At 40.1% G+C, this 25,920-nt stretch overlaps 3 protein-coding genes across 16 annotated transcripts; 2 read left to right on the top strand and 1 right to left on the bottom strand.

Moving 5' to 3' along the window:
* Positions 1 to 1,135: 1,135 nt before the first annotated feature.
* LOC122870730 lies at positions 1,136 to 9,101 on the top strand. 4 transcript variants are annotated; one of them, XR_006376651.1, is made up of 9 exons: positions 1,136 to 1,322; positions 3,116 to 3,225; positions 3,429 to 3,513; positions 3,597 to 3,792; positions 4,130 to 5,202; positions 5,372 to 6,162; positions 7,533 to 7,736; positions 7,854 to 8,273; positions 8,495 to 9,101. XR_006376651.1 is itself a non-coding variant. In XM_044185117.1 (8 exons), exons 1-8 carry the CDS (start codon positions 1,180 to 1,182, stop codon positions 8,096 to 8,098), a joined length of 2,847 nt encoding a protein of 948 aa, XP_044041052.1. In that variant the 5' UTR covers positions 1,136 to 1,179; the 3' UTR covers positions 8,099 to 9,101. The 4 variants fall into 4 exon arrangements, 3 of the variants coding, with proteins under 3 accessions (XP_044041052.1, XP_044041054.1, XP_044041055.1); XM_044185117.1 differs by having other exon boundaries at positions 7,854 to 9,101; XM_044185119.1 differs by lacking the exon at positions 1,136 to 1,322 and adding an exon at positions 1,364 to 2,229 and having other exon boundaries at positions 7,854 to 9,101.
* Positions 9,102 to 9,194: 93 nt separating this feature from the next.
* LOC122870732 (butyrophilin subfamily 2 member A2-like) lies at positions 9,195 to 18,514 on the bottom strand. Of its 8 annotated transcripts, none has more exons than XM_044185130.1 (9): positions 17,554 to 18,514; positions 13,551 to 13,616; positions 12,802 to 13,170; positions 12,410 to 12,694; positions 12,206 to 12,298; positions 11,882 to 11,917; positions 11,563 to 11,586; positions 11,383 to 11,427; positions 9,195 to 11,278 (listed from the first exon to the last, which is right to left on the bottom strand). In XM_044185130.1, exons 1-9 carry the CDS (start codon positions 17,555 to 17,557, stop codon positions 10,680 to 10,682), a joined length of 1,521 nt encoding a protein of 506 aa, XP_044041065.1. In that variant the 5' UTR covers positions 17,558 to 18,514; the 3' UTR covers positions 9,195 to 10,679. The 8 variants fall into 8 exon arrangements, with proteins under 8 accessions (XP_044041065.1, XP_044041067.1, XP_044041068.1 ...); XM_044185132.1 differs by lacking the exon at positions 17,554 to 18,514 and adding an exon at positions 16,810 to 16,943; XM_044185133.1 differs by lacking the exon at positions 17,554 to 18,514 and adding an exon at positions 16,747 to 16,799.
* On the top strand, positions 17,051 to 25,323 carry mfsd8 (major facilitator superfamily domain containing 8). Of its 4 annotated transcripts, XM_044185135.1 has the most exons (13): positions 19,242 to 19,627; positions 19,786 to 19,849; positions 20,120 to 20,202; positions 20,784 to 20,827; positions 21,021 to 21,261; positions 21,450 to 21,563; positions 21,713 to 21,857; positions 22,069 to 22,127; positions 22,946 to 23,054; positions 23,186 to 23,320; positions 23,409 to 23,512; positions 23,804 to 24,030; positions 24,173 to 25,323. In XM_044185135.1, exons 2-13 carry the CDS (start codon positions 19,791 to 19,793, stop codon positions 24,377 to 24,379), a joined length of 1,527 nt encoding a protein of 508 aa, XP_044041070.1. In that variant the 5' UTR covers positions 19,242 to 19,627; positions 19,786 to 19,790; the 3' UTR covers positions 24,380 to 25,323. The 4 variants fall into 4 exon arrangements, with proteins under 4 accessions (XP_044041072.1, XP_044041074.1, XP_044041070.1 ...); XM_044185137.1 differs by lacking the exons at positions 19,242 to 19,627; positions 19,786 to 19,849 and adding an exon at positions 17,051 to 17,189; XM_044185139.1 differs by having other exon boundaries at positions 19,241 to 19,849; positions 24,153 to 24,338.
* Positions 25,324 to 25,920: the final 597 nt, after the last annotated feature.

Below are 25,920 nucleotides of genomic sequence, written 5' to 3'. Positions count from 1 at the left end.
CCTAATAATTAGTTCTTCTAATAAGAAGTTTCCTGGAAAGAGCAATATAATTGCATACATATTATAGGGAAAAGTAGAGACAGGGTTGAATCAGGATACTTCCAGTTAGGTAATTCCATTTAATGGCTCCCACAATCTAAAGACTCACATGCACAGCAGGTATGCGCAACATACAACCGTGGAATTTGTCTAAAGGCAAACATTCAAAATATTCAAACATATGAAGAATACTTTCCTATAATAAATTATTAATACATTAATATTTCCTTGGGTTCTGTGTAAAATTAATTTTAGATTTTCCCTATAATTAAAACCAAATTAAATAGGTCTTTCCAGGAAACTTCCTAGGACACTTAGAAAATGACTAGAAAAAACTTTTTTTTTCTTATGATGTTATCGAAACCCTATCTGTAGAAAAGTATTGAAGTGGTAACCCTTCCCTTTGTCACAAACTGGGCTTGCACATTTAATGAAGGTGACACTACAGAAATGACAATAAAGCAAAGTTATTACACAGCATAAGGAAATATTTAATGTTTTATAAATTACATTGGCTCCTTTTGTTTTCCAAAATGTAATTCCCTGACCAATAAATGTATGTTATCCTACATAGTGATTTTGCTTATCTTAGGAGTCAGTTAGACTCAATTAACTCCTTGTTAGACTTTATGAGCACATGTATTTGAGACTTGGGATGGGTTGTGCTGTGCAAAAACTACTGTCAGCACCAATCACAGATATAGAGCATTTGAATAGTCATAGACCCCTATGGGTTGGGAGCATAGACTGTATAAAACAGGGAGGCACTGGACTAAACTACCTGGCTGTATATAAAGTAGCTCCACCAAGAGCATCTACAACAGTAAAATCCTACTCACGCACTGATGCATTAGTATTAACAATCTAACAACATTATATATAATAATCTAGTAGTTACAGAGGACATTTTCCTGCAGAATATGTACTTTTACTTTTGCGGCCTACTTAATTTCAAAGCATTGATTTGACTGCACTTCCACGCGAATGCATGACAGATCACACGCCCTACTGAATAGCTACAATACTGTATTTTCAATCAGTGCATCCACTGAATTTGAATCTCGAGGTTGTAGGTCTTTATCTTGCTCAGAGGTGAGTGCACCCCATTTTACCATTAGAACCCCAAAGGATGTTGTGCACATGCGCGTTGTGCAATCTACCGGAGCGCGAGAGGTAGGGAAGGGAGTCCTAATGGCGGAGACTGTACGGTCGCCTTTTGACTACCGGGAACCACCGACCCTCGACAGCGACGGGGATGGGAGCAAACCGCCGCCGCCAAGGGGGTGAGTGAGCACAGCCTGCCTCCGGTTTTTCGCCGCGCTGGGTTGTTTTCACCGGGGATTTGTGAGCAAAATGCAAGAGCCCGAGACGCACGCGCTGCGAGCGTGCACGTTTGTTTAGTTAACGTTACAAGCCTTTATTCGCGTGCATGATTTCATCGTTATATTGCAAAAAACGGAGCAGGGAACGTGATTTTTGTTTGTTTTTGGTTGCAGCTGTTGTGTCCTGTGAGGCGGCGTCTTCCCCTACCCGCCTCAGCTCGCGTTTAATCGCCAGCCTTTTATTTTTGATGTTTTGACGGGACAGAAGTCTCAACGTTAGCTGCTGGAAGCTAACTGGCTAGCCGTGGTTTAGCATTAATGTTAGCATGCAGGAATCATCCGTATGTAAACTGGCTGGCCAGTGAGCTGCTCTCTTGTCGGTAATCCCTGTCATGTCAGATTTCTTAGACTGCAGATACCGGAACATAATATTTATCAAACCACCTATGCTAGTGTTATTATGCTCTTAACGCTGCTTGACTGCTCAGCTGTTGCAGATCCTGACTCGTGGCTTGTTTGGCTTTGAGTAAACAAAGTTGCTGACCATGACCAAAATGCATCCGAAAACAGTTAACTGTCACCAGGCTCAATGAATTAGGGACGCTTTGTTGCGCTGATCAGACCTCTGTAAATGCATTTATACAGTCTGACGTGACTGGATAAAGGGGTGGGGCCATTTCCAATATTTAGACAATAAATCATAATGATAACCGAGATAGCTGAAATAATTTCTCCATAATAATTGCCTGTTTGCAGTAGATTTGTGTTTCTCAACCCTGGTCCTTGCTCACCACATCAAATCGGGGACAGATTTACTCCTGGATTGCTGCTGAAGCTTCTGCAAGGACGGAAAACCAGCATTGATGTGGTACTAAACTCTAGTTACAAGGTAGAGCAAGTAAAGCAAAGGATGGGGGTCAGGCTGCAATCATGAAAATGTCAACAAAATGCATTTAAATGGGCTGCGATGAACTGACACCTGCGTGCAGTCCTCACTTGAAGGAAAAACATGTAGTTAGTGCAGAAATATTTCTTCAATAAGTCGATTGACGGAAAATACATTGTCTACTATTTTGATTGTTGATTAATCGTTAAAGTCATTTATCAAGGAAAAATACCAAACGTGCCGTTTCCAGCTTTTCAAATATGAGGATTTTTAGCATTTCCCTGTTTAATAATGACATAGCTTTGGGTTCTGGACTGTTGATTAAATATATCTCCTTTGGCTCTTGGAAATTGTGATGGATATTTTTCACACTATTTTCGTAAAAATGAACCAAAAGACTGATCAATAATGAAATTAATTAATTAACACTGGTAAAATTAAAAGCTGAAATGTAGCTGGTGTCTCCTTCTTAGTCTTTCTTAGTCTTAGTTTTTCCAGGCCTGCTTTTCTTCTGCTAGACTCTGTATGCCCAAACCAGCAATATATGCAAGTTTTGTTTTTGTTGTGATTGCTTGTCAAATCAAAGACATTTAAAATTTTCTTAAGTGGAAGAACAACAAATGCACTGTTGTCACCACTGCTGCCACCATCACTAGTTAAGCAGTTCATAGCCTTATTGTTGTGGATGAGTCACCCACCTAAGAGAAGTGTTGCGTGAACAGATTCAAGTATTGCTTTGCCCATTGTATCACATGCTCTGCTTATTTCGGCTGCCCTCCAGTTTAATACTTACAAGAGGAAAGTCTTGAGCACTGCTTTGTCTGAATGCATCATTATGCTAAATGAAGCCCTGGTTTTGTTTTTGCAGCCGCGTGTGTGGGAGAAAAAGGAAGGGGACGCCTGTGAAGGTGTGTGACCGAGCGTATGTAACAGAAGATGAGGAGGAGGAGAGCATGTCAGAGCACAGCTACAGTCCTGGTATATATAGAAACACGCACGTTTTGCCACCTGCTGTTTGTGTTTTTATCTACTGTGGTGCTTATGGAAAACAAGTGTACCATGTTGTAATTAGCAGTGTATTACAGTAAGGAGCACCACCTCTCATCTTGCAAACATAAGGCCTGTGCTTGGTGATAAAGCAGTTAAGATGTGCTAGATTTAAACAGTCCACTCTGTCCCAGGTGATAGTCAGTATCCAGAGGGTGCAGAAGACCGCCTCCCTCCACCCGGCAGTCCCTACTACCTGCCTGATCCCACTCAGCTCTGGTAAGGAGGACCCTCACCATGGTAACTGTGCTCTTTTTTTAGGTTGGGGATCCATATTGCTAATGTCAGTTTATGTGTTCCAGTGTGCCAGAGTTGGGGGAGGAGGGAGCAAGTGGTGTACGGGGACCTGTGCTCTTCCATCCGCCGCCAAACTGCCGGATTCGAGAAGTCCACTGTGGGACCCAGGTGCGGTTGGTTGTCATAGCAATCCGCGACATCGTCAAAGGGGAGGAGATCACAGTGGACTACAGCCTGACAGACTGGGGCGAGAATGCAATGGTGAGCTACTAACTGAATAAAGTGGACAAGGATTGCTTATAGGATAAGTCTGGTGATATATATATTTTTCTTATTGTCAACAAATCCCATTAAAAGACCAAGTGTTGTCTCTGTCGCCGAAGCCTGATATATCTTATTCCATTGTTGTCCAGAAACTATGAACCTGAGAGCCACAGAGGTTAGGGAAGTCTGAACACATTGTTTTTTCTTGAGATTTGTTGACAGTAACAGAATAATGAAAACTGCCACTTCAACTTAATAAGAATGTAGATCCTGTTATTATAGCTACATGTTGAGCTAACGTAGTTTGTTTTCATTTGAAATCTGTCGTAACTAGGAGGAAGAGGCCGGCCCCCACCCACTGTCCCTCTCCGTTTCTGATTACCTTACCCCCTCCTGGTCATTATCACCTTCATCCTCCCCACTCACCCACTCTGAGCCCAGTGACTCGGACCGTGAGGAGGACGAAGAGGAGGAAGACGACGATGATGACGATGATGATGAAGAAGAGGAAATGGAGGAGATAAGGGGTCGAATGCTCCGCCGCCGCAAGAAGCGCAAGCTGCCCGCGGTGGTCAATGCAAAGAAGAAGAGCTCACCCACCTCCTCCAGAGGACCTGGGCGCCCCTGCTCATCCTTTTCCCGCCCGACACCTGTGGCACCCCCAGCCAGATCCCAGTCTCAGCCGCCAGTCAGCGCCCTGTCACCCCCGACCACCAACATCAACAACAACATTAACATAAACATTGGCAGCTCCAGCGGTGCCACAGTGAGCCGGCGGCAGCACTGCCCATACTGCGGCCGCCACTATCGCTCTCTGGCACGCCACCTGGAGAAGCACCACGCCAACCAGCCAGAGGTCAGAACAGCCATGGAGCTGGCACACCTGCACACGCACAGCTCTTCAAATGGCAGCGCCTCACACCCTCACCCCTCATCGTCCTCCTCCTCCGCTCCTCACAGTCATTCCTTTGCTGTCCCTCAGTCCTCGGCCTCCAACCCTGCTCCACCCTCTCTCTTCGCCAGGGAGAGGGAATCACCAGCTACACGCTCGAGCACAGGCAGCGTCTCGTTCTCCCTCTCGCTTTCACCGCCTTCTTTGGCTCAGCCCGCAGCCACCAAGAAGGGGCCTAGCTTACCACTGCCCACCACAAAACGTCCTGCACCCCCAATGGTGTCACGAGTAAAGAGTCCGTCACCGCCTCCCCCATCTACTCCCAGAAGGGGTCGGAGGATGAAGAGAGAAAAGCATGAAGAGCAGCAAACAGTTGAGGTGGAGAGCTCGAGAAGTCAAGAGGAGCTGGTTCCACCTCCTACTCCAGAGCCAGACATAGATCCAGATGAAGATCTGGAGCTGAGTGGAGACGGAGAAGACGATGCACCAGAGGAGAAGAATGGAGAGATTGTAAGGTGTGGTTAGATTATTGTCTTTTTCTTTGCACTATTGTCTCTGAAAGACTTTTTGCAGTCTTATTACCAATTAGATATTTATTGGTGATGTTTTGGGTGATGCTTTGTGATTTCAACTGTTACTTAAAGGCATTTAATCCTCTCTCTCTTTCGTTTCCAACACACACAGACATCACATGTCTCCGCTGCTCTCTTCCCTCTCCTGTTTGGTCGTCTACCTCCGCCACCAGCAGCACTCCTCTTTCCTTTCTTTAACCCGTTCTCCTCACTCTGCTGAGGCCTGGCGCCTGCTCTGCCATTCTAGCCTCTCTCTACTCATCCTCTACAACCGCCACCGGGAATGTGAGGTGGCCAAGCTCACTATCCAGGACTACCGCAACCGTATCACTCCCCAGGCCAGCTCCAGCAACAGCTCCCCCTCTGGCATGGAAGCCATCCTGTCCCCCTTTGAGCGCCAGGTCCTCTGTAACCTCCCGCGGGCTGGTGTTTTGGGCAAGCGTGGTCGCATCCAGCCACTTATTTTCCCGCCACACTGTGAGTCCTGCCTGGACCTACTCCTTCAAACCAGCCCCAATGTGGGTGTGGACCCAGAGAGCCCCTATGTCTTCTCCCGGCCCTACCACTCTCCTGCCACCCCGCTCCGGGGCACGGAGGTTCTGAGAAACCTGGCACGAGCCAGCGGGGCCAAGAACCCCGGAGCACTGACAGCGACGCGTGTGCGGCGGCAGGTAACAATACTTACTCAACTGCTACTATTAGAGGAGGGCGAGGGCCAGAGTGGAGCTACCAAACGGCTGGAGGACTTCCTGGAACGAGAATACCATGTGACCCAGAACTGCTCCACTATCATTCGGGATCCAGCACTGATGGGTCGTGTTGGTCGTGTTGTTCTTTATGGTGAGAGGGAGGGCGTGCTTTTCCGAGGGATGAGCCTGCAGCACATCTGTCTAGAGTTGGATGGTAAGGAGTGACATCATGAATTTTCTGTCTGCAGTAGAAAATGGTGACGGAACTTAATTTTAATGGAAAAAACTGTTTTTTTAAAGTGGAACTATTAATATGTATAGGACTATGGGAGTAATGTCAGCCTCTTAAATGAACTTTTAAAGGGTCCAATTTAAAAAAAAAAAAAAAAAAAAAAAAAAAAAAAAAAAAACCACAACAGTGTTGGCACTATATAAATATATAAATACAATGTAATTAAATTGTTGAATAGAATTTGGTTCAATAATCCACAAGTCAAATTGAAAACAGCTTTACTTAAGAAAGAAAATGCTTAGATGTTCATGGCAAAGTTTGTGAATTACCCCCAATTTACTGGGACATTTTTTCTGGAAAGAGACATTGTTACTGAGTTTTTCTGCAACAGAAGTCTCAGCAGCAGATATTTTAAAACCTGTTTAAAATAAACCAGAATTATCTGCATTGCTGGATACCATTAAGGGCATATAGGAAATTGATCTGTGTGTGAAAATGTTTCTTGTAATTTTTGTGTGTGTGTGTGTGATTTTGATGAACTGACCCTTAAAGTACTTCATGTTGGGGTTATGTGCCAGACTATTTCTTGGCCTAGAGCAGTGATTTCCTGGAGTCTGGTTGTCATCGCGAGGTTGCCAGGTAACCAGCGAAGACTCCCAAAAAGTCACTGTGCTCTCTGGCACATAACCCACCATAAAACCACAATGTGTCCTTTTTACCCTTTTGGTTTTTGTAAGGATTAAATAAACAAGACATAATGTGTTAATTGGTGAGCTTTAGATGGATTTATTATTTTTTTACCTTTGTACAAGCCAGGCTAGCTGTTTCCAGTATTTATGCTAAGCTGAACTAACCAGCTGCTGGCTATAGCTTCATATTTAGCATACAGACAGGAGAGTGGTATCAGTCTTCTCATCTAACTCTCGGCAAGAAAGCAAAAAGGCGTGTTTCCCAAAATAAATAACTATTCCTTTTAGTTTCCCCTTCCGAGTTGAATAAAAAAAAAATTTGGACAACATAACATATATTCTGTATCCTGCATCTCATTTAAGATACAATACACTCATGGCTGGATTATTACAAATCTAAGTCACCATTTAATGGCTGCACATTATGTTAAGGAAAAAGATAATATTTGATTTGAAGAAACCTTATCTCCACAAGTTTGTTATAATGAATCAGCCAGAAGGTCTGTTGGTTTATGAGGTTAAAGCACAACATTTTATAGCCAGATTTATTAAGAGACATTTTTAATGTGTAACAGTACTGCAGTTTTTCTTTTCTTAAAATGTTAAGCTATATGTTAGTCATTTGATTTGGGTTAACTTCCCTCTATTTTATCTCTGTCCCAGTAATGTCTGGCAACTCAGCAGACTCCTTTTCAGAAGATTCAGAGGCAGAGGAAGAAAAGGAAGAAGTTAAGGAGAAAGCTGAGGTGATGGTGAAGAAGAAAGGACCGGGGCGACCGCCACGGAAGAAAAGAGCACCCATTCCTTCTCCAGTCAGCCCATCGATAGCTAATGTTCATAAGAGGAGATGTATTCCACCAAAATCAGGTAATCTGTCAGTATTAGTGTATGACTTCCCAAGCTTCAGTCACATCCTTATACATTTGATCCTATGCATTCTGTTTATTTATTTATTTATTTAACACCTACCCCTCTACCTCACAGGGAAGCGTGGTGTGCTGAAGCGCCCCTGGTCAGAGGCGGAGCGTGTAGCAGTGGAGACTCACTTAAAGAGAAACCTCCTGGAGCTGCGAGTCCCTGCGAAGGCGGACTGTGAGCGCTGCCTTGAACTCTGCCCTCTGCTGGTGAGCAACCAGCGAGACTGGAGGGCCATCAAGTTTTACGTCCACAACCGCATCCAGCTGCTGAAGAAGCAGGGGAGGAGGGAAAGCGCTGCCGCGGTCTGCTAGGGCAAAACACCGACACGGCAGAGGACACGTACCATAATGTATAAACCACCAGCAAATCATAATGAAGAGAAAAGGTCTTGGTCATGGTGGAGTGCAGCTTCTCTTTTGTTCTTTTCTTTCATGGGTGCAGTACCTGAAGTTAGGTGCATCCCCAGTCTCATCACCCTGGGCATAAGTGAGTAGAGTAATAAAACTGACTAAGCTAAGAAAACAGATGAGTTGCTCCAGTTAAGGATCATTCATACTCAGTATTCAGGATGCCCAATGTCTGTTTTCCATATGTATTTTTAAGCGGTTGGACAAGATGTATCAAAAGTGTGAATATGAGTTCAGACACAGTGAATGCATTTTTTTTTTTTTAAGATTACTTTTCATGTCATCTTTACTTTATTATAGTTGACAGTGGAGAGTGGTAGGAGATATGAGAGAGAAGGTGACATGATGCCAATCCAGGAGGTTGCAGTATGCGCTTCAGACCACCAGGACAAGCTACAGCGAAAGCTCCTTGGTCTTGTGTTCGCTTCCAATGAAGGCTGATGACCAAACATGAATGTGTAAAGCTTTGGAGGAAGAAACCAATGGTTCTGAACTTAAAAATTTCCTCACAGATAGACTACATGTCTTCAGGACTGAGACATGTATAAACTTGTAAAGTTTGTGTTTGATATTGACTGGCATTTTGCTCCCAACCCATGGAGCCCAACTGACGAGTGGATTAAAAAGTATTCTTTGAAGTCTTGGACCATGATGCACCTGTAAAGTGGTTCTTGCGTACCCCTTATACCATGATCATAGTCAGACTATTATGTATCAAGGCACGCCTACTTGAATTTATTGCGCATCAGAATTTTAAACAAGAAAATGATTTCAGAATCAACATGTGGTCTTATTCATAATGTAAATACTTCCAAATCTATTAAAAGTATACAGTAGTGATGAAGTTAGTATTGTGTTGTGTATATACTGTAAATACTACCTGTACTTATTAAAGTGTATGACATTTTGCTGTGTTTTCTTAAACTGGATTGTAATGAGAGTTTTACACTGGACACAGACCGAGACAAAGAAAATAGAAATTACAAATAAATACATCATCCCATATATGATTGAGTTTATTCAAAAAGCCGACAGTTACAAAACACACACGTAATATGAAATTATTTTACATTTTAAAATCTGCAATGACTAGAAAACAGGATGAAAAAAATAGTAAAGCCATTCTGTACAACAAAACAAGGTGAACTGACACTTGAATACAGCCCATCAACTCAGCTTGAAAGTAAAGCTGCCTCATTCTAGATACATTCATTGTAACTGCACCTGTAATCAGTGGTAGTACCAGAGTTGGGTTATTCTTCCCTTTTGTCAGTTTCTAAATAGTTGATACAATAAGTATGTCAGCCATTTCACACCTAGGTAATTCAATGATACATAAGAGGAGAGAGGACAATAAAACCTGTGACTTTGGGATATAACATAGTGACACAACAGCTAGAAATATATATATCTCACAAGGTGGTTTGCTTTTCAAAAATACTGAAGGAGCATGCTTAAGATAAGTTGGCAGGCTTAAAACAACCCCTCTCTCAACTGAGAGAGGGGTTGACACTGTTCTGCATTAGGCAAGTCAAATGGTACCAGACAACCTGAGTGACCTGGAAAGCTCATAATCATCAAGTGTGTTAGAATATGATGCCACTGAGAACTTCGTAGTGTACACTGTACAGTGAGAAGGATCTTGATTCTAAATTTCACATGGAACCCACAAAGCAATTTAAGAAGAGAGAGGGTTTTATGTTCACATTTCGTATTCCTACTCAGGTGCAACAAAGGTTCTTGACTGCAATCAAACCATAGACATTGCAAACACAATATATGGTATGCGTCTTAACCATTAGGCTATCATGCCCAACTAACAGACACTTGAAGCAGTAGTTTGGGGAAATACGCCTATTTGGGGTGTTTTTTACGGAGGGTTAAATCAGAAGATTGATACCATAGTTGTTTCCCCATTTGCAGTCTTTGTGCTAAGCTAAGCTAAATTTAGCACACAAATGTGAGAGTGGTATCAATTGTCTCATCTGACTCTCGGCAAGAAAGCAAGTAAGTGTATTTCCCAAAATGTCAAACTATTTGTTTAATGGTATATTTACTAAACGTCACACACTATAAACTCACATTTGATCATCGAGCTGAGCTGTCACATCTTACAGCTTTAACACAAAAACCAATCATTATGAGCTTCACAAAATTGGTTCTGTGGATTTAGTGTAAATCCTCCTATTATTTTATCCAGTGCAGAATTGGTTTGGAGTTTGAGTTAGTATGACTATCAATATTTCAGACTTGACTCATGACTTATTTACAAATGTTGGGTGGTCACCCATTTCAGTCACTCAACAGATAAAACTACATGAACTGAACTAAATAAAACCATAAAGTAAAAACAACACTTAACTTGTTCAATTAAGTTTTTGTATCCTCGTTTTCCCTTCAACGCAGGGTATGTGCACAGGGCTGAAATATAAAACAGATTCGGAGTGCTTTCATCTTGCTTTCTTACAGCACGTTACTGATTATATTAAGATTCAGTCTCTATTGCTGGTGAATCTACAGTTTCCCTACACTGTCCACAAGACTGACCCTGTTCTATCTCCTGTAATATCTCCATAACTGCCCTGTCACCTTTACCAGGATTGAAAAGTGGAAAGACTTCTCCTGTGATTGTAGCTGTTAAACTGCCAATGAGACGCTTATCTTCCACATTATAAAAGGAAAGCTCTCCACTGTCATGATCAAAATACACACCAACTGTCTGCGGCCTGGAAAAGACAGGCAGGAAAACTTTTGGTTCTGTGCTCAACTGAAAGCTGTCTGCTCTGTCAGGGGAAGAGGACAGGAACCAGAAACCATTAGATGTAGTTGGAGAAAAATCCTGCTCCTGAGGGAAGACAGTTTCACTTGTAACTCCTACCCACCAGGACTGTTTGAAGTCTGTATTGGTATTCCCCATAGAAACCTCCCAGTAGTGTTGTCCAGAAGAGAAGCCAGGTGTTCCTTTGATAGCTGTGAGACAGGTAACCTTTTGTCCATCAGGAAAATCGTTACGGTTGGCATCTCTCAGTTTATCATCCTTGATTGTGAGATAAGCATTATCCACCTTGTCAAGTTTAACATTTACTGTTGAAAATTGAAAACAACATTAGAATGAAATCAGAAGAAGTCCAGTAAGACAAACACTTCAGTAAATAATTGTTATTTACAATAAATTCTTAAGTAATTACCATAATACTTCCTAGCTGTTGATAGATCTGTTGGTTTGTTCATTCCTGTAACAGAGAATTAAAAAAATAGATTCTATACCAATACAATTATCTGTTCCTATTAAAATCATTACAGGAAGCAGTTTTTGTGACACAGTGTTTTGCTTTGACTTTATGAACAGCGACAGAGTTACTTCTCACCTTCTGGTAAAAGTTTCTGATTCTCTGGGGGGAAAAAAAAAGTTAATCCATGCGTTATTTTATGGAGGCACTCCACTGATTTTACACATAAGCAAGTTCAATTTCCTTGTCATGAGATGTACTATGCATTTTGGGAAATGTAAGATCCACTGTTTTTGGAGCTTGACTCATAGTAAGTGCTTTATCTTTTACAGAAGTGCTAAATACTAAAATCTAGTACAAAATCGCTGGAGTGCCCATTTAATACACATTTCGTGAACTTTCACTGAAATGTAAGAGTAATAAATGATGTTTCTAATGAGACTGTGGTCCTTCTTACCGTCAGCTTGGTCACTTCCTGATTTGGTTTTCTTCCCTGAAACACCGAACATTTTTAGGATTTAGATTTGTTTGGTGTTTTTGCTTTTGCCACTTAATTTATTCAATTTACCCAAGCAGATCAATTAAAACACATTATTGTATCATTGTATGCCATCAAATAAAGCTGTCAGAGTTTCTAAACTATTTATTAGAATTATTTGAAATGTATGACATATTGTGGTCATCTATGTCATCTGATTTAGGATTTTATTCATCCGTTTAATGTATCTTTTTAAAAAAAAAAACATATATAACAAACATTTATATAAAACCAAACATTTACCTCTCTTTTTGAAGTACAGCACTCCAAGTACAGCTAACATGGCTATGAGGAGTAGAGCGAAGGCCACCCATCCAGCCGCTGAGGATCCAGACTCTGAAAAAAAGCAAAGAAATCTTGTATTCTTGTTGTTCTAAGTGAAAAAAAGAATAAAGAAAATGCAACTCTTGCACTCATGCAAATAATTCTCTTTACTCTCTTGTTTACCAGGTTGAGGAGGGTTTTCCAGGCACACTCTTGCCTCCTTTTCCTCTTCACCAGAGAGGCCGACTGAGCAGGAAACCTCAGAGGAGCTGGAGACAAGAAGCCAGCTGTGGACTGACAGAAGACCAGATGAGCCTTTGCTGTACTTCAGGTTTCTCGTGGTCAGAATCTGCTTTTGGTCCGACCAGCGCAGACTAGGCTCTGGATACCAGCCTCCAGACTCACAGCTCACATTCCACATGTTATCTTCTTTCCACGCAGCTGACAGAAGCAGAGGGGATCCCGTTTCTAGCAAGAGGGTTTGAGGAGGAACACAATCGATAGAACAGATGAAGACAAGTTTTTTTTTTTTTTAAACCATCCTTGTGTGTTTTCTCCACTTTCATGATACTCACCTGTCACGACGAGACTGACGCTTGCACTGTCATAACCCTGATCACTGCTGACATAACAAATGTAATCTCCTGCGTCCTTAAGTGTGACATTTACCAGCTCCAGGCTCACATCACCTGCCGTCAGCCCGCCAGACGCTGCATCCTTTAAACCAAACGAGACTCGGCCCACGTACAAAGCTTCCTGGGATGAATCCTCAACCTTTTTTGCCCGGTAAAGCATGATCGGGGAATCAAAGTGATCAGGACGGTACCAGCGTACCTCCAGACCCTCTGCACTTTGTGGTGGATTGAGCCAGCATGGTAACGTGGTTTTGTGGCCGTGGTGCACTGCAACAGGGGACTGGATCAAAACCACAAGGCTATCTGAAACTGTGAAACAGACAACATAAATGTTGTTAGTTAAATTTATGTTTTTTGTAATTTTCTCTTGTTTTTGGTAACAATTAAGATAAGTGCCATTTTTAGTAGGCTAATGAGTGAAGATACAAATTACCTTTCTAATATATACAGTATACTACAGCATGTTTATATTTATTTATTATAAGTTTTGTTTAAAGATAACACAAACTCTTCTACACAAATAAGGCTTAATGGGGTTTAGTGGAAAAATAAAAGCAAAGTTTACAGGTTTAGCACAAAAAGTAACAATAATAAGAATGGAGAGTAATACATGGTAAAATACTACGATAAGGAAAACCACACTAATAAAACAGATGTGAAGATGCAGGTTTAGGGAAACAGGGACTTACCAGGGGCAGCACTACTTAATGCTGCACCGACAGCAGCCACACGGAACATGTGCATCATCAATGATCCTGCAAAACGGGAGGAATACCGTTTATGACGAGCGTTAAACCAACCGTAACGTCATGATGAAGCACACAGACCTGCACTCAACACCTTACAATCGGGCTTAAATCAATATAGCTTCAATAAAAACAGAATAAAAGCGTAAAAGACTAATATTTCGCGACCGATAAACCGTGCAAATTGAGATCTCGGCCTACCCATTGTACTGTGCTAACTCCAGGGCGAAATATCCTTCATCCAATTCGCTGTATTCCTTTAAAGACAGAAATTAGGACGTAGGCTAATTCAAATTTAGATATATGGTTTTGAAAGTCAGTTTCGTCTTTTAAGCGTAATTTTTTCCTGGAATAATGACAAAAAAAAACCCCGCACTCTAAACAGCCCCGTCCCAAGCGACAGATTTACTTTCACTTTCACTTTCACTTTTGAAGGAGAACAAGGGCATTCTTCCACTTGTTCATTTGAGGCTTCATTTAAATATACCTACGTCTATGGATAAAATGTTTACCTGACACAATCAAAAGAAATAACTGAATCCATAATCCAAATTTTCTTCTTCATGAACACAACCTCTATGTCATTAAGTCGGTGCAATATTATATCCCTTTATATTCTGGATGGACAACCCACTGGATGACAATGTGTTCCATATCAGTATGGAGGCTCAAAGTGTTCAATATGAATAAATTTGAGATAATGAAATAAATCATATGAATAAATAGAGTATAGTATATAAACAGATCATATTAAAAACAAATAAATTGTGAACTAATGTGATTAATGATTACAACTAAAAGCGCAATAACAACATCAACAACTACGGAGCACCCTAAAGGTCACGGCAAGATTTTTTTCTTGAGGACTACTTTTGCGTTCCCTTGCAATACTTTTCTTCTTCCGTTCCTTCAGAGCCATGTCTATTTCCGCTCAGCTGCTCCCAGCGCAATGCAACAGTATATCATCAGATCATTGAAATTTTACTGAATTGGGCATTAAGTATGCTGATATAGTACTACTGCTCAATAGGAATGCATGGTTATGTAATTAGTGAAAGTAAAATTAAAAAAAAAATTTTGATCAAGATGTCTCTTCAGAAGAAAGCAGTGCGGTAATCTGCAGGATGCTGTCAGTTTCATTCGTGAACAGTTACTGTATCTGTACTGTAACCCAGAGGGGTTTCACTGAGGAAAAGGAGCCTCCAGAGGTGGAATTACACATGTGCAGTTGAATCTACTTCATAAAGCTAATGCGCTGTATTGGTATGAGTCAACAAAAGCAACAAACAAGAAGGTGACTGAAATACTGCAAACAGAGTCTGGGGTTCTGTTACAGAAAGAGCAGACAGCACCGAGATACATCAGGAATGTAGACCAACGCAAGTTGAAAAGCTTTTTGCGTTTTTGTCCTCTTGTCATATAATGCACAATCTAAGGACCCAAATGCAGAACACAAGGAAGTGGTATTTGGATGAGGTAGCAACCATATTTATTATATACTGCAGGCAAACACTGGGGGATTCCAGAGCGGCGAGGGCAGAACAGGGACAGAACATGGAAGCTGCGACCAATGGCAGGGAACGACCACGGGGCCTAAGGCAGGCAAAGGTCAAAAAACAGGGAACAAGTCCAACAAGCAAACAAAATCCGACAGGGAGCAGACAAAAATACAAAAGTCCACAGTACAGGCAAGTTCCAAGGAAACAAAGTAAGTCCAACAAAACTTAAAGGTAACAAAAGCCAGGATGCGTGACACAGGAACAAAGCACAACCAAAATGCCCATGACAAAGGCAACAACCCAACAATGAACAAAGGAAAAACCCCGGACTAAAAACACTGAGGTAAGGGAGACAACGAGACACAGGTGCAAACAATCAAGGTGGGGCCCGGCCAACACTCAAAACTGGAGGGAAAGCAAACAAAGACAGGAAGTAAAACCACAAGACACACAAGGAGAGGAGGACACTACAAAATGAAACAGGACAAAACCTCAAACCATGACACCTCTGTTCTTTGCACAATACAAATTAAAGTAACCTTCAATGCTGAAACAGGTTTTGGTAGGAGGCCTGTTGCTATAAGTGTAGAGCAATAATTGATGTTCCTTATACATACAGCTGCTACCTAGAAGTTTGATAATGTTCTATCTGCTAACTTCTTTTCACTGGACATCACATAAGGTGAGGTGTCCATAAACATTGCTAAATGCATTAACTTGAGAATCTCCTTACACCTTCCATTATAAAAAAGACATATGGCTCAGACGTATTGTGAGGTAATGCAAAACATATTGCAAGGGAATGCAAAAGTAGTCCTCAAAAAAATTCTCGCCATGACCTTTAACGGGCTCTGTAAATAAAGGGTGTTATTGGTAATTGGTGTTATTGTTTTTTGTCATTATAGAAAATTTAAAGATTTAAAATCACCATTGAAATTTAGTTCAGACATTGATGTTCCCCTCAGGATAATTTGTCTTTGATTATCCTCTGACTTCTCCTCTAGCGCCATCATCAGGATATAATGATAATTTGTCTAATATTTGGCCTCAGCCTCATCTGTACTTTGTATTTAGTGCTAATTAGCAAATGTCAGCATGCTAACATGCTACACTAAGATGTTGAACTTTAAACATTACACCTGCTTAACATCAGCATGTTGCCATGGTCATTTTGAGTATGTTAGCATGCTGGCATTAGCATTTAGCTCAAAGCACCATTATGCTGAAGTGCAGCCTCACAGATCTGCTAGCATGGCTGCAGACTCTTAGTCTTGTTGCTTTCTGTCCAGAGGCACAGAAAACTAGAACATAACAGATCCAGAAGTATTTTACACTTGCCTTCTCACTGCCTCTCTCTTAACTAATGGCATTAGCATTATTTGGTTGCTGTTTAAACCTTTAGCACAGGTTAGGGGTACAATGCTTCAATATGAAACACATTGTATTACATACAGAACAGGAAGAAGTGTTTTCATCTTGCTTTTTGTATAGATATATTTATTGGAAATATACAAAGTATAAAATATGCAAATGAACTAGAAGCAGGCTATAAGTACATTCCATTTTCTCATCATAACAATTTTAATAAAAATAACAATTAACAAAAACATAACTTGTAAAAATATATAGAGAGAGTACACCTGTCAGAGAGCCAACACAGACACCACCAGCTCCACCCACTGCAATCAGCAGATCGCACTCACCTGAGTATTGATTACACACCTGCCACTAATCATCTACTCCACACTATATAGTCTCACTCCCCCGGTTCACTCACTGTCTGGTCTCAAACCTCTTAAGAGAACTCAACCCGACCACAGCGGCTCTTGACAACCCCTTTTGGACTTTGGACTGCTCCGTTGTGTGTTTCGTCAGCTCCCGGCTTTCCTGCCACCCGTCTCCTCCAGTGGATCTTACTACCAGCGCTACATCAAGATAAGACCCATAAACTTTACTAGCTTAGCTCCTGTCATTGCTTTTCTCTGTCTGGCTGTTTAAATGAACTCCCTCGTCTCAGTACTAATCTGTGTCCCGTGTCTGTCTGCTGACAACACCAGTTACCATCATCATAAGAACACTCCAGGTCCGATTCCCATTTTTGTTTTATTGAAGATCTATGGTATGCTGGGAGGTTATTAATTGGGGTGTTAACTAATATGCTTTACAGATATTTGAGATTTACCAGGGGATGCACAGAGGGCAGCTACAAGGCAGAAATGCTTCACATGTAGACCTGTAGAAATGGGAGCTTTATTAATCAGGACTGTAGGCTTTAAAACAGCACTGGCGAAACAAACATTTTCAACTCAACAATATATTTCACCTACAGTATGCAATAATGCACCTAACGATCAAGTAGCCTCAATGTCAAAAGAGTATCAATAACCATAACAGAATGAAAGCTAACTACTAATATAGGAAAGTTTTAGAATTGGAATCGTGCTTACCCATGGTATTATAATACTTATCGAAACATCCCTCAAGCAACTCAAGGCACAGTCCTGAAGACAAAAAAAATATGGGACATTCACTAGATTTGAACTGTTTTGTAGTCGACTGATGGAACTAGAAACCAACGTCTTTCCCCCTTATCGTTTTTCACTTTCGTTCTTTTGTTGAATGAAATAGTTGATGGGGGTGGATAAGTGGGTATAATACCTGCCCTGGTGTAGTCTACTGTCAACACCAGCAGGCTGTAGAACATTTCAGAATACATTCATGCTTAAATATACAAACACAAAATAAAGGAACTAAATTAATAAAAGACAGAAATCTAAATGCACACCCATGTGTGAAATCAAGAAGAGCTTTAGGGCATTTTGTCCTTCATACACTGTAAAATGTTGCATTAAATGCAGTTCATATTTCCACTTTATCCATTTTTCATTGTAATTAGGTGCAATAGCCTATTATAACACAATTTTTACTTTAAGAACACACTAGATGGTTAAATACAGTGAGTTAAATTTCAGAAATTTAAAATGCACCATTTCTGTTGTCAGGTAACAAGAGAATTGTTTTGTTTTTATTATTTTTACGTTTCTTTGATTAATTGAAAACTATTGTTTTCCTCCAGGTATTCTTAATTTGCTAAATGTACATCTAAAACAAACTGTGTTCAAACCTGGCACAATATTAGAGTATAAAAGATGCTCTTTTATACTATAATTAATATTTTTGTGCTAAAATGATGGTTAGAACCCGTGGACCATGTGTAACACAGATGTGCCAAAGGACAGGAGTGTGGTTTGTGAACGCGAGAGCGCTGCGTCAAGAAAAACTGAATGAACCCGGATGTTGTGCGATATTGGCTTCAAAATAAATAAATACAAATTATTATTATAAAACTTTATTTATTGAGCACTTATCAAAACAAAGTGCTTCACAACAAGATAAATAAAATACCACAGTGAATGATGAAATATAAAGAAATAAAATACATAAATTACACAAAAGCAATAAAATAAACAGCCAGTTCAGGTAAAATCAGGATATGCTTTCAGATAAAAACGTGTTTTAAGAAGAGACTTAAACGAAGACACTGACTCAGACAACCTAATTTCTTCGGGCAAGTTGTTCCAGAGCCTCGGGGCCCTGATAGCAAAAGCTCTGTCCCCCTTAGTTTTCATCCTGGACTCAGGAACAGACAGAAGACCCCTGTCCGAAGAAGGTTCATAAGGGATTACAAGTACTAAAATATAGTCTGGAGCCAGGCCATGATGAGCCTTAAAAGTAATTAACAAGATCTTAAAATTAATCCTAAAACAAACAGGGAGCCAATGTAAAGAGGCTAAAACAGGTGTGATGTGATCGTACCTCTTGGTCCTGGTTAGCAGCCTAGCAGCTGAGTTTTGTACCATCTGCAGTTGTTTCAAAGTTTTTTTGATTAAGACAAGTGAACAGACTATTACAATAATCGAGGCATGAGGAGATAAAAGCATGTACACTTTCTGCATCACTAAGATATAAAATAGATCGGACTTTTGCAATGTTTCTGAGGTGATAAAAACATGATTGGACAAGCTTAGTGATATGTTGCTCAAAACATAAATTGTTATCAAACAGGACACCAAGATTTCTTGCAACAGGCTTGATATGTTGTGACAGGTTACCAGTAGATGGCAGTATTTGTTTAGTGATGTACTGGGGGGCCAATAACAAGGATTTCAGTTTTATTTGAGTTGAGCTGAAAAAAAATTATCGACATCCAATTAAATGCGTATAGATGGTCACGGTTGAAAAACAACAATATTCATATTAACAAACTATTTGAAGTATTTGGTTAAGCTACGAAGTCCACTGTGAAAAGAAACAAAAAATATTGTAATTTAATTCGGATTCACCTTATTTTGAAAAGTTTAGCCGGAAGTTGCCGTTTTAACTGTGCTTGACTAAACAGTAGCCAGTTCTAGCTGTCTGGTGTCAAGTTTTGTAAGATTTTTTTGTGGCGTACATTCGTGAATTGACTTTACCGTCGGTTGGAAACTATTCCACTTAACATTAGGTGTGGTATTAGTTAAGGTAACGTATATGTAAGAATGTGCAATGTTAATTTGAGTTGCTACCGTTAGCTGATACTATAGCTAGCTTTTCGGAAGAGCTGTAACGTTAGTTCACTGACCCTCGGCTACATGGCGACTTAACAACGCAACATAATTTTGCTGGATTGCTGTTTTTAGCAAAAATGCCTGAATTTGTTGACTCCGACGAAACCACTCCATTGCTCAGGGATGATGCAAGCAGGTGAGTGCAGAGTTCAATTAGCCCCTGTAACCTTAGGTCACGTAAAAGTTAGGTGGGACATTCAGCACTCAGGTAGCTCTACAAGTGCATTGTTTACCAAAAAGGCTGTGGAAGAACTAGCATTACTCGCCCTGTACTGTATGTGATCCGTGCTTTATGTAAACCGTTTGGGTCAAATTGGTTTGCTGATTTGTGGGTCAGTCATGTTTACGAGCCTATAACAATAATCTCAAATCACCTGTACTGTCTTGTCATCTTCCCTGTGTACAGTGATGACTCTCAGGATGAAGATTACAAGAGTCGGTGGAGGTCTATCCGAATCATGTACTTCACTATGTTTCTCAGCAGTGTAGGTGAGGATGCCCACGAGTTACAGGGATTTTTGACTCTTAAACTTGTGTAATGTAGAAAGGCAATTGCAGAGACACTTCACTAGGGTTTCAACAAGTTGCATATGTGTGGGGGAAAAAGGCCCTCTTCCATACTAAGGCCGTGCTCATTACTAAGGAAACTACCCTCTCTCTTGATGGAGACACAGAATCAGTGCCAATAGTGCTGTTCTGTAACTTAAAATACATCTGACATGATATCCCTTTAGAAAGACAAACCAATCTGGAACACTGGATGAACAAAACATATTCCATCTTTTTAATGAGGTTCTGAGTATGAACAATTATATCCATCCACTCAGAGATGCATACAGAACCACATTTTTCATCTTAATCAGCTAAACAAAACAAGCAGCAGGCATGACATTTCTGCACCCCGAAGGAATAGTAACTTTTATGAGTAACGTTTTTTGTTTTTGCAATAAGTACTGTCACTGAGTATGATGCAATGAGTGTTTGTCTGGCTTGTGTTTAGTATATGATTTGTAACATTGTTTAGGATCTTTGACAGCATGTGAATATCAATATATTATGTGCCCTTTCAGGTTTCACTATTGTCATCACATCACTGTGGCCCTATTTGCAAAGGGTATGTATGGCACATTCTGGTTATGTGTCAAATGTAAGTGCATGCATCAACAATGGGACTCTAAAAACTGTCTCATATTTGCATTGAAGCAATGTCATCATAATGTCTTAGTAAGTTAACTGCGGGGTCTTCCATAGAACATGCTCATGTGTTTACATGTTTTAAAAAATTTTTTTGGTAATGTTTCTTATAGATTGATGATGGCGCCAATGCCACCTTCCTGGGATGGGTGGTGGCAGCCTACAGTCTTGGTCAAATGGTGGCCTCACCCATTTTTGGTCTTTGGTCCAACTACCGGCCACGCAGGGAGCCACTGGTGTGCTCCATCCTCATCAACCTGTCAGCCAATATCTACTATGCCTACGCATACCTGCCCAGAACCAACAACAAGTTCCACATTCTCATGTCCAGAGCCTTTGTGGGCTTTGGAGCAGGTGATTTGTGAATAAGTTTCACATTATTTATTTTTGAAATGTCCACATAATTGTCTGTGAATAACTGTCCTTCTCATTTAATGCCATGGCATTTGCTCATAAACTGTACATATGGCTCTGCTCTACCATATAATGATGTGATCCATGTCACACAACTCCTAACATTAGCTTTGGTCTTTCCATGGCAGGTAACGTTGCTGTGGTGAGGTCCTATGTTGCTGGAGCTACATCACTGAAGGAGAGGACCAGTGCCATGGCAAACATGAGTGCCTGTCAGGCCCTGGGTTTCATCCTGGGACCAGGTAAAGATGGCTATATTGTATTCATATTATGTAAACAAGGCCAGTATAGAGAGCAATAATGCGAGTGTAGTGTATGATGGGGGGGAAAAAAACAAGGAAAAAGTTGTTTGTGTTGTGTTTTAACACTTGCATATCTTTGTATATGTCAGCTCTGCAGGCATGCCTGTCATTCATTGGTGAGCGTGGTGTCACGGTTAAGATCATAGACCTGCAGCTCAACATGTACACTGCTCCTGCTTTCCTGGCTGCAGCTTTTGGCCTCATCAACATCCTACTGGTTGTTTTGGTGCTGAGGTGAGGCTTCCTCTGCATGTATAAACAATGTGTCTCCTTGTGTTCCTGTAGATTTTGTCATTTGAGCACATCGACTAAAGATCCCCATACTGTTTACGCCACAACCATAGATCCTTGGATTAAGCTAAGCTTCTGTCAGTTTATGGACAGTATTAAGCTTCTCAATGCTATTTTAAATGGCTAAGATGTCGGTTTTGATTCTTGTCAACAGAGAGCACCGTGTTGATGACCATGGAAGGCACATGCCAGCCATCAACTACACATCGGAAGGTATTTATTGTATTATATAGATAGATATAGATAGATATAGATAGATAGATATAGATCTCTAGATAGATATAGATCTCTATATAGATAGAGATCTCTATATAGATAGAGATCTCTATATAGATATCTCTAGATATCTCTAGATATAGATATAGATATCTCTAGATATCTCTAGATATAGATATCTCTAGATAGAGATAGATATAGATATCTCTAGATATCTCTAGATATCTCTATCTAGAGATATCTCTAGATATCTCTAGATATATATAGATATCTCTATCTATAGATATCTCTATATCTCTAGATATCTCTATCTATAGATATCTCTATATCTCTAGATATCGATATCTATAGATCTAGATATCGATATCTATAGATCGATATCTATAGATATAGATATCGATATCTATAGATATAGATATCGATATCTATATCTATAGATATCGATCTATATATATCGAGATATAGATATCGATCTATAGATATCGATATCTAGATCTATAGATAGATATCGATATCTATAGATCGATATCTAGAGATCTATATCAGGTAGTGATATGGTGTACAAACAAAGAAGTTGGCTGCAGAGGCCCAGTTAAGTGATCTACAGAAGTGATAAATGTAGTGGACAGTGTGTGACATTACCAGGAAAGATCATGACACAAGGCAGCCCTAGTCCACGCTAATGCTACTAGTACCTCTGAGAATTATAGAGTCAAGATAAGAAAGTAAATTTATAATATTTGTAGTTGTCATTGCAGGGTATTGGTCTTTGTTTTTGGGTTCAAGCCTTTATTATCATCTTCCCTTTCCTGTAGACAGCGTTGACATAAGTGAAGAAACTGAGGAGACCATCGATCAGGTAGCGGTCCTGACTTCCAACATCCTCTTCTTCATCGTCATGTTCATCTTTGCGGTCTTTGAGACGTATGTATTTCATTACAGACTAATGAGGCAGTCAAGTTAGAATATAACAAAGACACTCACTGCTACTTAACCCCTGCCTCTTTATATACTCAGTTGTATAAATCTGACTGTATATTTTTGTAATTTTTCAGAATTGCCACCCCTCTGTCCATGGACATGTTCGCTTGGACAAGGAAAGAAGCCGTGTTATACAATGGCATCATCATCTGCTGCATTGGATTTGAATCCATATTGGTGTTTCTAGTTGTAAAAGTGGCCTCTCAAAGGTACCCTCCCCATGCATGTGTGGATTAGATAAAAATATATTTCAGCTTCAGTGAATTTGGTTAATCAAGAATGTTTATTTCCTTCCAGAGTCGGGGATCGTCCTGTGTTGCTAGTTGGCTTGGCCATTATATTCTGTGGCTTCTTTATTCTGCTTCCATGGGGAAATTATTACCCTAAAATCCAGTGGGCAGGTATGCACTCTTTTAATTGTAAAGAGAGTGAATTATAACACATTGAAGGTCAGTTTGGCTCTTCTGCTTTTTTTTAATTCAACTAATACTGTTTTGGCCTCTGGCTTTGATCATTAGAGATTTTTAACAGAAATGTTGTTTGTCATAGTGTGGGGACATTACAATATTGGTGTGTCGTGGTGCCAATTCTTGGGGCTACAAGAATACAGCTGAGAGTTACACTGGATAACTGTTGAAAATTAGCAGTCTGGCTGAGAATTCAAGTGTTCTGTTTTTCTTTTCAAAATACAGACCTCAAAAACAACTCCTTGGTCAGTCAGATGTCTGAAGCCAAGATAGCCTCCAACAGCTCTTTGGAGCCAACAGGCTGCCCGTATGAACAGACCTGGTGCCAGTATACTCCTGCCATCAGTCTGGCCCAGTACATCTCATCTGACATCCTCATCGGGGTGGGATACCCAGCCTGCAACGTGATGTCCTACACACTGTATTCCAAAATTCTCGGACCCAAACCTCAGGTAAGAAGACTGTAGGCTAATGGAAGTGTTGTTTTAACAAATAATATTCTCAAACATTTGTTTTCTTTGAAATGTAATAAAATGACTATATTAAGATGATGCATCTTTTGAGAACCCAGAAGATGTTTACTGTTTTCTGCAGGGTGTGTACATGGGGTGGTTGACAGCCTCAGGGAGCGGGGCCCGGACATTGGGCCCAGTTTTTGTCTCCCAGGTCTATACCATCCTGGGACCCCGCTGGGCATTCAGCCTCATATGTGGTATGGTGGTAGGGACCATCATCCTCTTCGGCTCTCTTTACCACAGACTCATTGCCTTTTCTGTACGCCACGGAAGGACTGCAGAATAACAAGTGCAGACTTCCCACTGCAGAGACTCCTACATTTATTTTCAAAGACTTTGAGAAAATCCAGGCTATGCTCTGTTGCTGTTACTTACTTTAAAATGTGGTAACTGATAAGCTCTGAGAGTTTCTGACTCAGGGTTGACCTTTAAACTCTAAGGCAAAGAGATAAGGCCAGGTTCTTTCTTACAACTGGACCAAAAATGGCTGCTTTGCAAGTTAAAAGGGAGCGACCACTGTATGGCATTGCTTTGTAAGAGGTGGGTCAATGATATCAAACCAATTGTAGTTTGAAATCGAGTGTTACTAAATATTTTGTTACTGAATGCACAAGTTTTATGTAATTGCATAGTTGGTCTCAAAGATAAATTAATTATATTTTTTTTTAATACAGACTAATTTAGCAAAGCCTTTGTAAGACCTAAAAAGGTTCTCAGAATGTATTTGAATTAAATTATAACATTTGTGAAATCTACCGGCACACAGGAGCAACCATGACCATAAAATAAATGATATCAAATTATTTGATATTTAGTTTTTACTGACAGAAAATGTGTTGACTACTGAATTATGTTTGATTCACTGGATGTGGCATTCCCTATACTTTATTTACTGATTGAACGTCTTTGAAATTGTGATTTTGATGGTTAAGTGGAGAATAGAAGAGACGTTGGTTTCACTGTGCAATGATGGTTCTCGTGGAATAAATGTGACTTGAGAGAGAGAGATGCAAACATTACATATGGGGTTTAAATAAAACATTTCCACATTCAGTTGTTCTCCTCTAAAGGGAGATGTTGATAATATTTTCCTATTATATTTTTCCTATTTCTGTTAATGGCTGTTTGTGGTTTAAAACTACAAGTTGTCTACCTGAAATAATTCAGAAAGTGATGTGTGGATGCTAATATTTACTGAGTGATGCATTAAACAATGATTGTGATCTTAAATGTTCAATGTCACTTTATGTTCAGTTTTATCAGGATTGATAAAGCAGTTGAGTGAGAAAAGGCTTTTTCATCCCTTATGTGCAGGATGCAAGATAATATACAGTAAACACATACATTAGCCTATATATAAATTAATTGTGCATATATAGTAGTAGTGCAACTGCAAAAAAATCCGTATATAGGTAGTGTAGTGATTTCTTAAGTCATACCAATGTTGAACATAGCATAGGTATGTAAGTATATGTAATATCCAATAAAATAGACTAATATAATTTATGAAATATGTGACATAGTATGATTTGAAGTCATTTTATTTCAAGTTTTCTTCAATAACATTTCAAACCATGACTTTACAATGTAGAGTTTTTTTATAGGGCATATGGTGAACATCAGACATTTTGTTTCAAGGATTCAAATAAAACCCATTACATCCAAATGTTAATTTTGAATAGACATTAAAAATTATTCATTAAACGAGTGTACAGTACCTGCTCTCTGTGACAACAGCATGAAAGCAAAAGTAATGTGGAGTGGTCTATAAATAATTTCATGGAAGGAGTGCAGCTGTATGAACATGCGTCCGGCAGGGGGCAGCAA

This window comes from Siniperca chuatsi, linkage group LG22 (assembly GCF_020085105.1).
Source record: "Siniperca chuatsi isolate FFG_IHB_CAS linkage group LG22, ASM2008510v1, whole genome shotgun sequence".
Taxonomy (NCBI): domain Eukaryota; kingdom Metazoa; phylum Chordata; class Actinopteri; order Centrarchiformes; family Sinipercidae; genus Siniperca; species Siniperca chuatsi.
This window is presented reverse-complemented; position numbering and strand designations above follow the sequence as displayed.

Coding starts and splice junctions, on each gene's coding strand:
- LOC122870730 (XM_044185117.1), top strand. CDS start 1,180: ATGCGCGTTGTGCAATCTACCGGAGCGCGAGAGGTAGGGAAGGGAGTC. Junction 5,203..5,371: donor AAGAATGGAGAGATTGTAAG/GTGTGGTTAGAT, acceptor CAACACACACAG/ACATCACATGTCTCCGCTGC. Junction 7,737..7,853: donor ATGTATTCCACCAAAATCAG/GTAATCTGTCAG, acceptor TCTACCTCACAG/GGAAGCGTGGTGTGCTGAAG.
- LOC122870732 (XM_044185126.1), bottom strand. CDS start 16,119: ATGATGGCGCTAGAGGAGAAGTCAGAGGATAATCAAAGACAAATTATC. Junction 13,171..13,550: donor ATTAAGTAGTGCTGCCCCTG/GTAAGTCCCTGT, acceptor TCTGTTTCACAG/TTTCAGATAGCCTTGTGGTT. Junction 12,299..12,409: donor GGAAAACCCTCCTCAACCTG/GTAAACAAGAGA, acceptor GCTTTTTTTCAG/AGTCTGGATCCTCAGCGGCT.
- mfsd8 (XM_044185135.1), top strand. CDS start 19,791: ATGCCTGAATTTGTTGACTCCGACGAAACCACTCCATTGCTCAGGGAT. Junction 19,850..20,119: donor CTCAGGGATGATGCAAGCAG/GTGAGTGCAGAG, acceptor CCCTGTGTACAG/TGATGACTCTCAGGATGAAG. Junction 21,262..21,449: donor CTTTGTGGGCTTTGGAGCAG/GTGATTTGTGAA, acceptor TTTCCATGGCAG/GTAACGTTGCTGTGGTGAGG.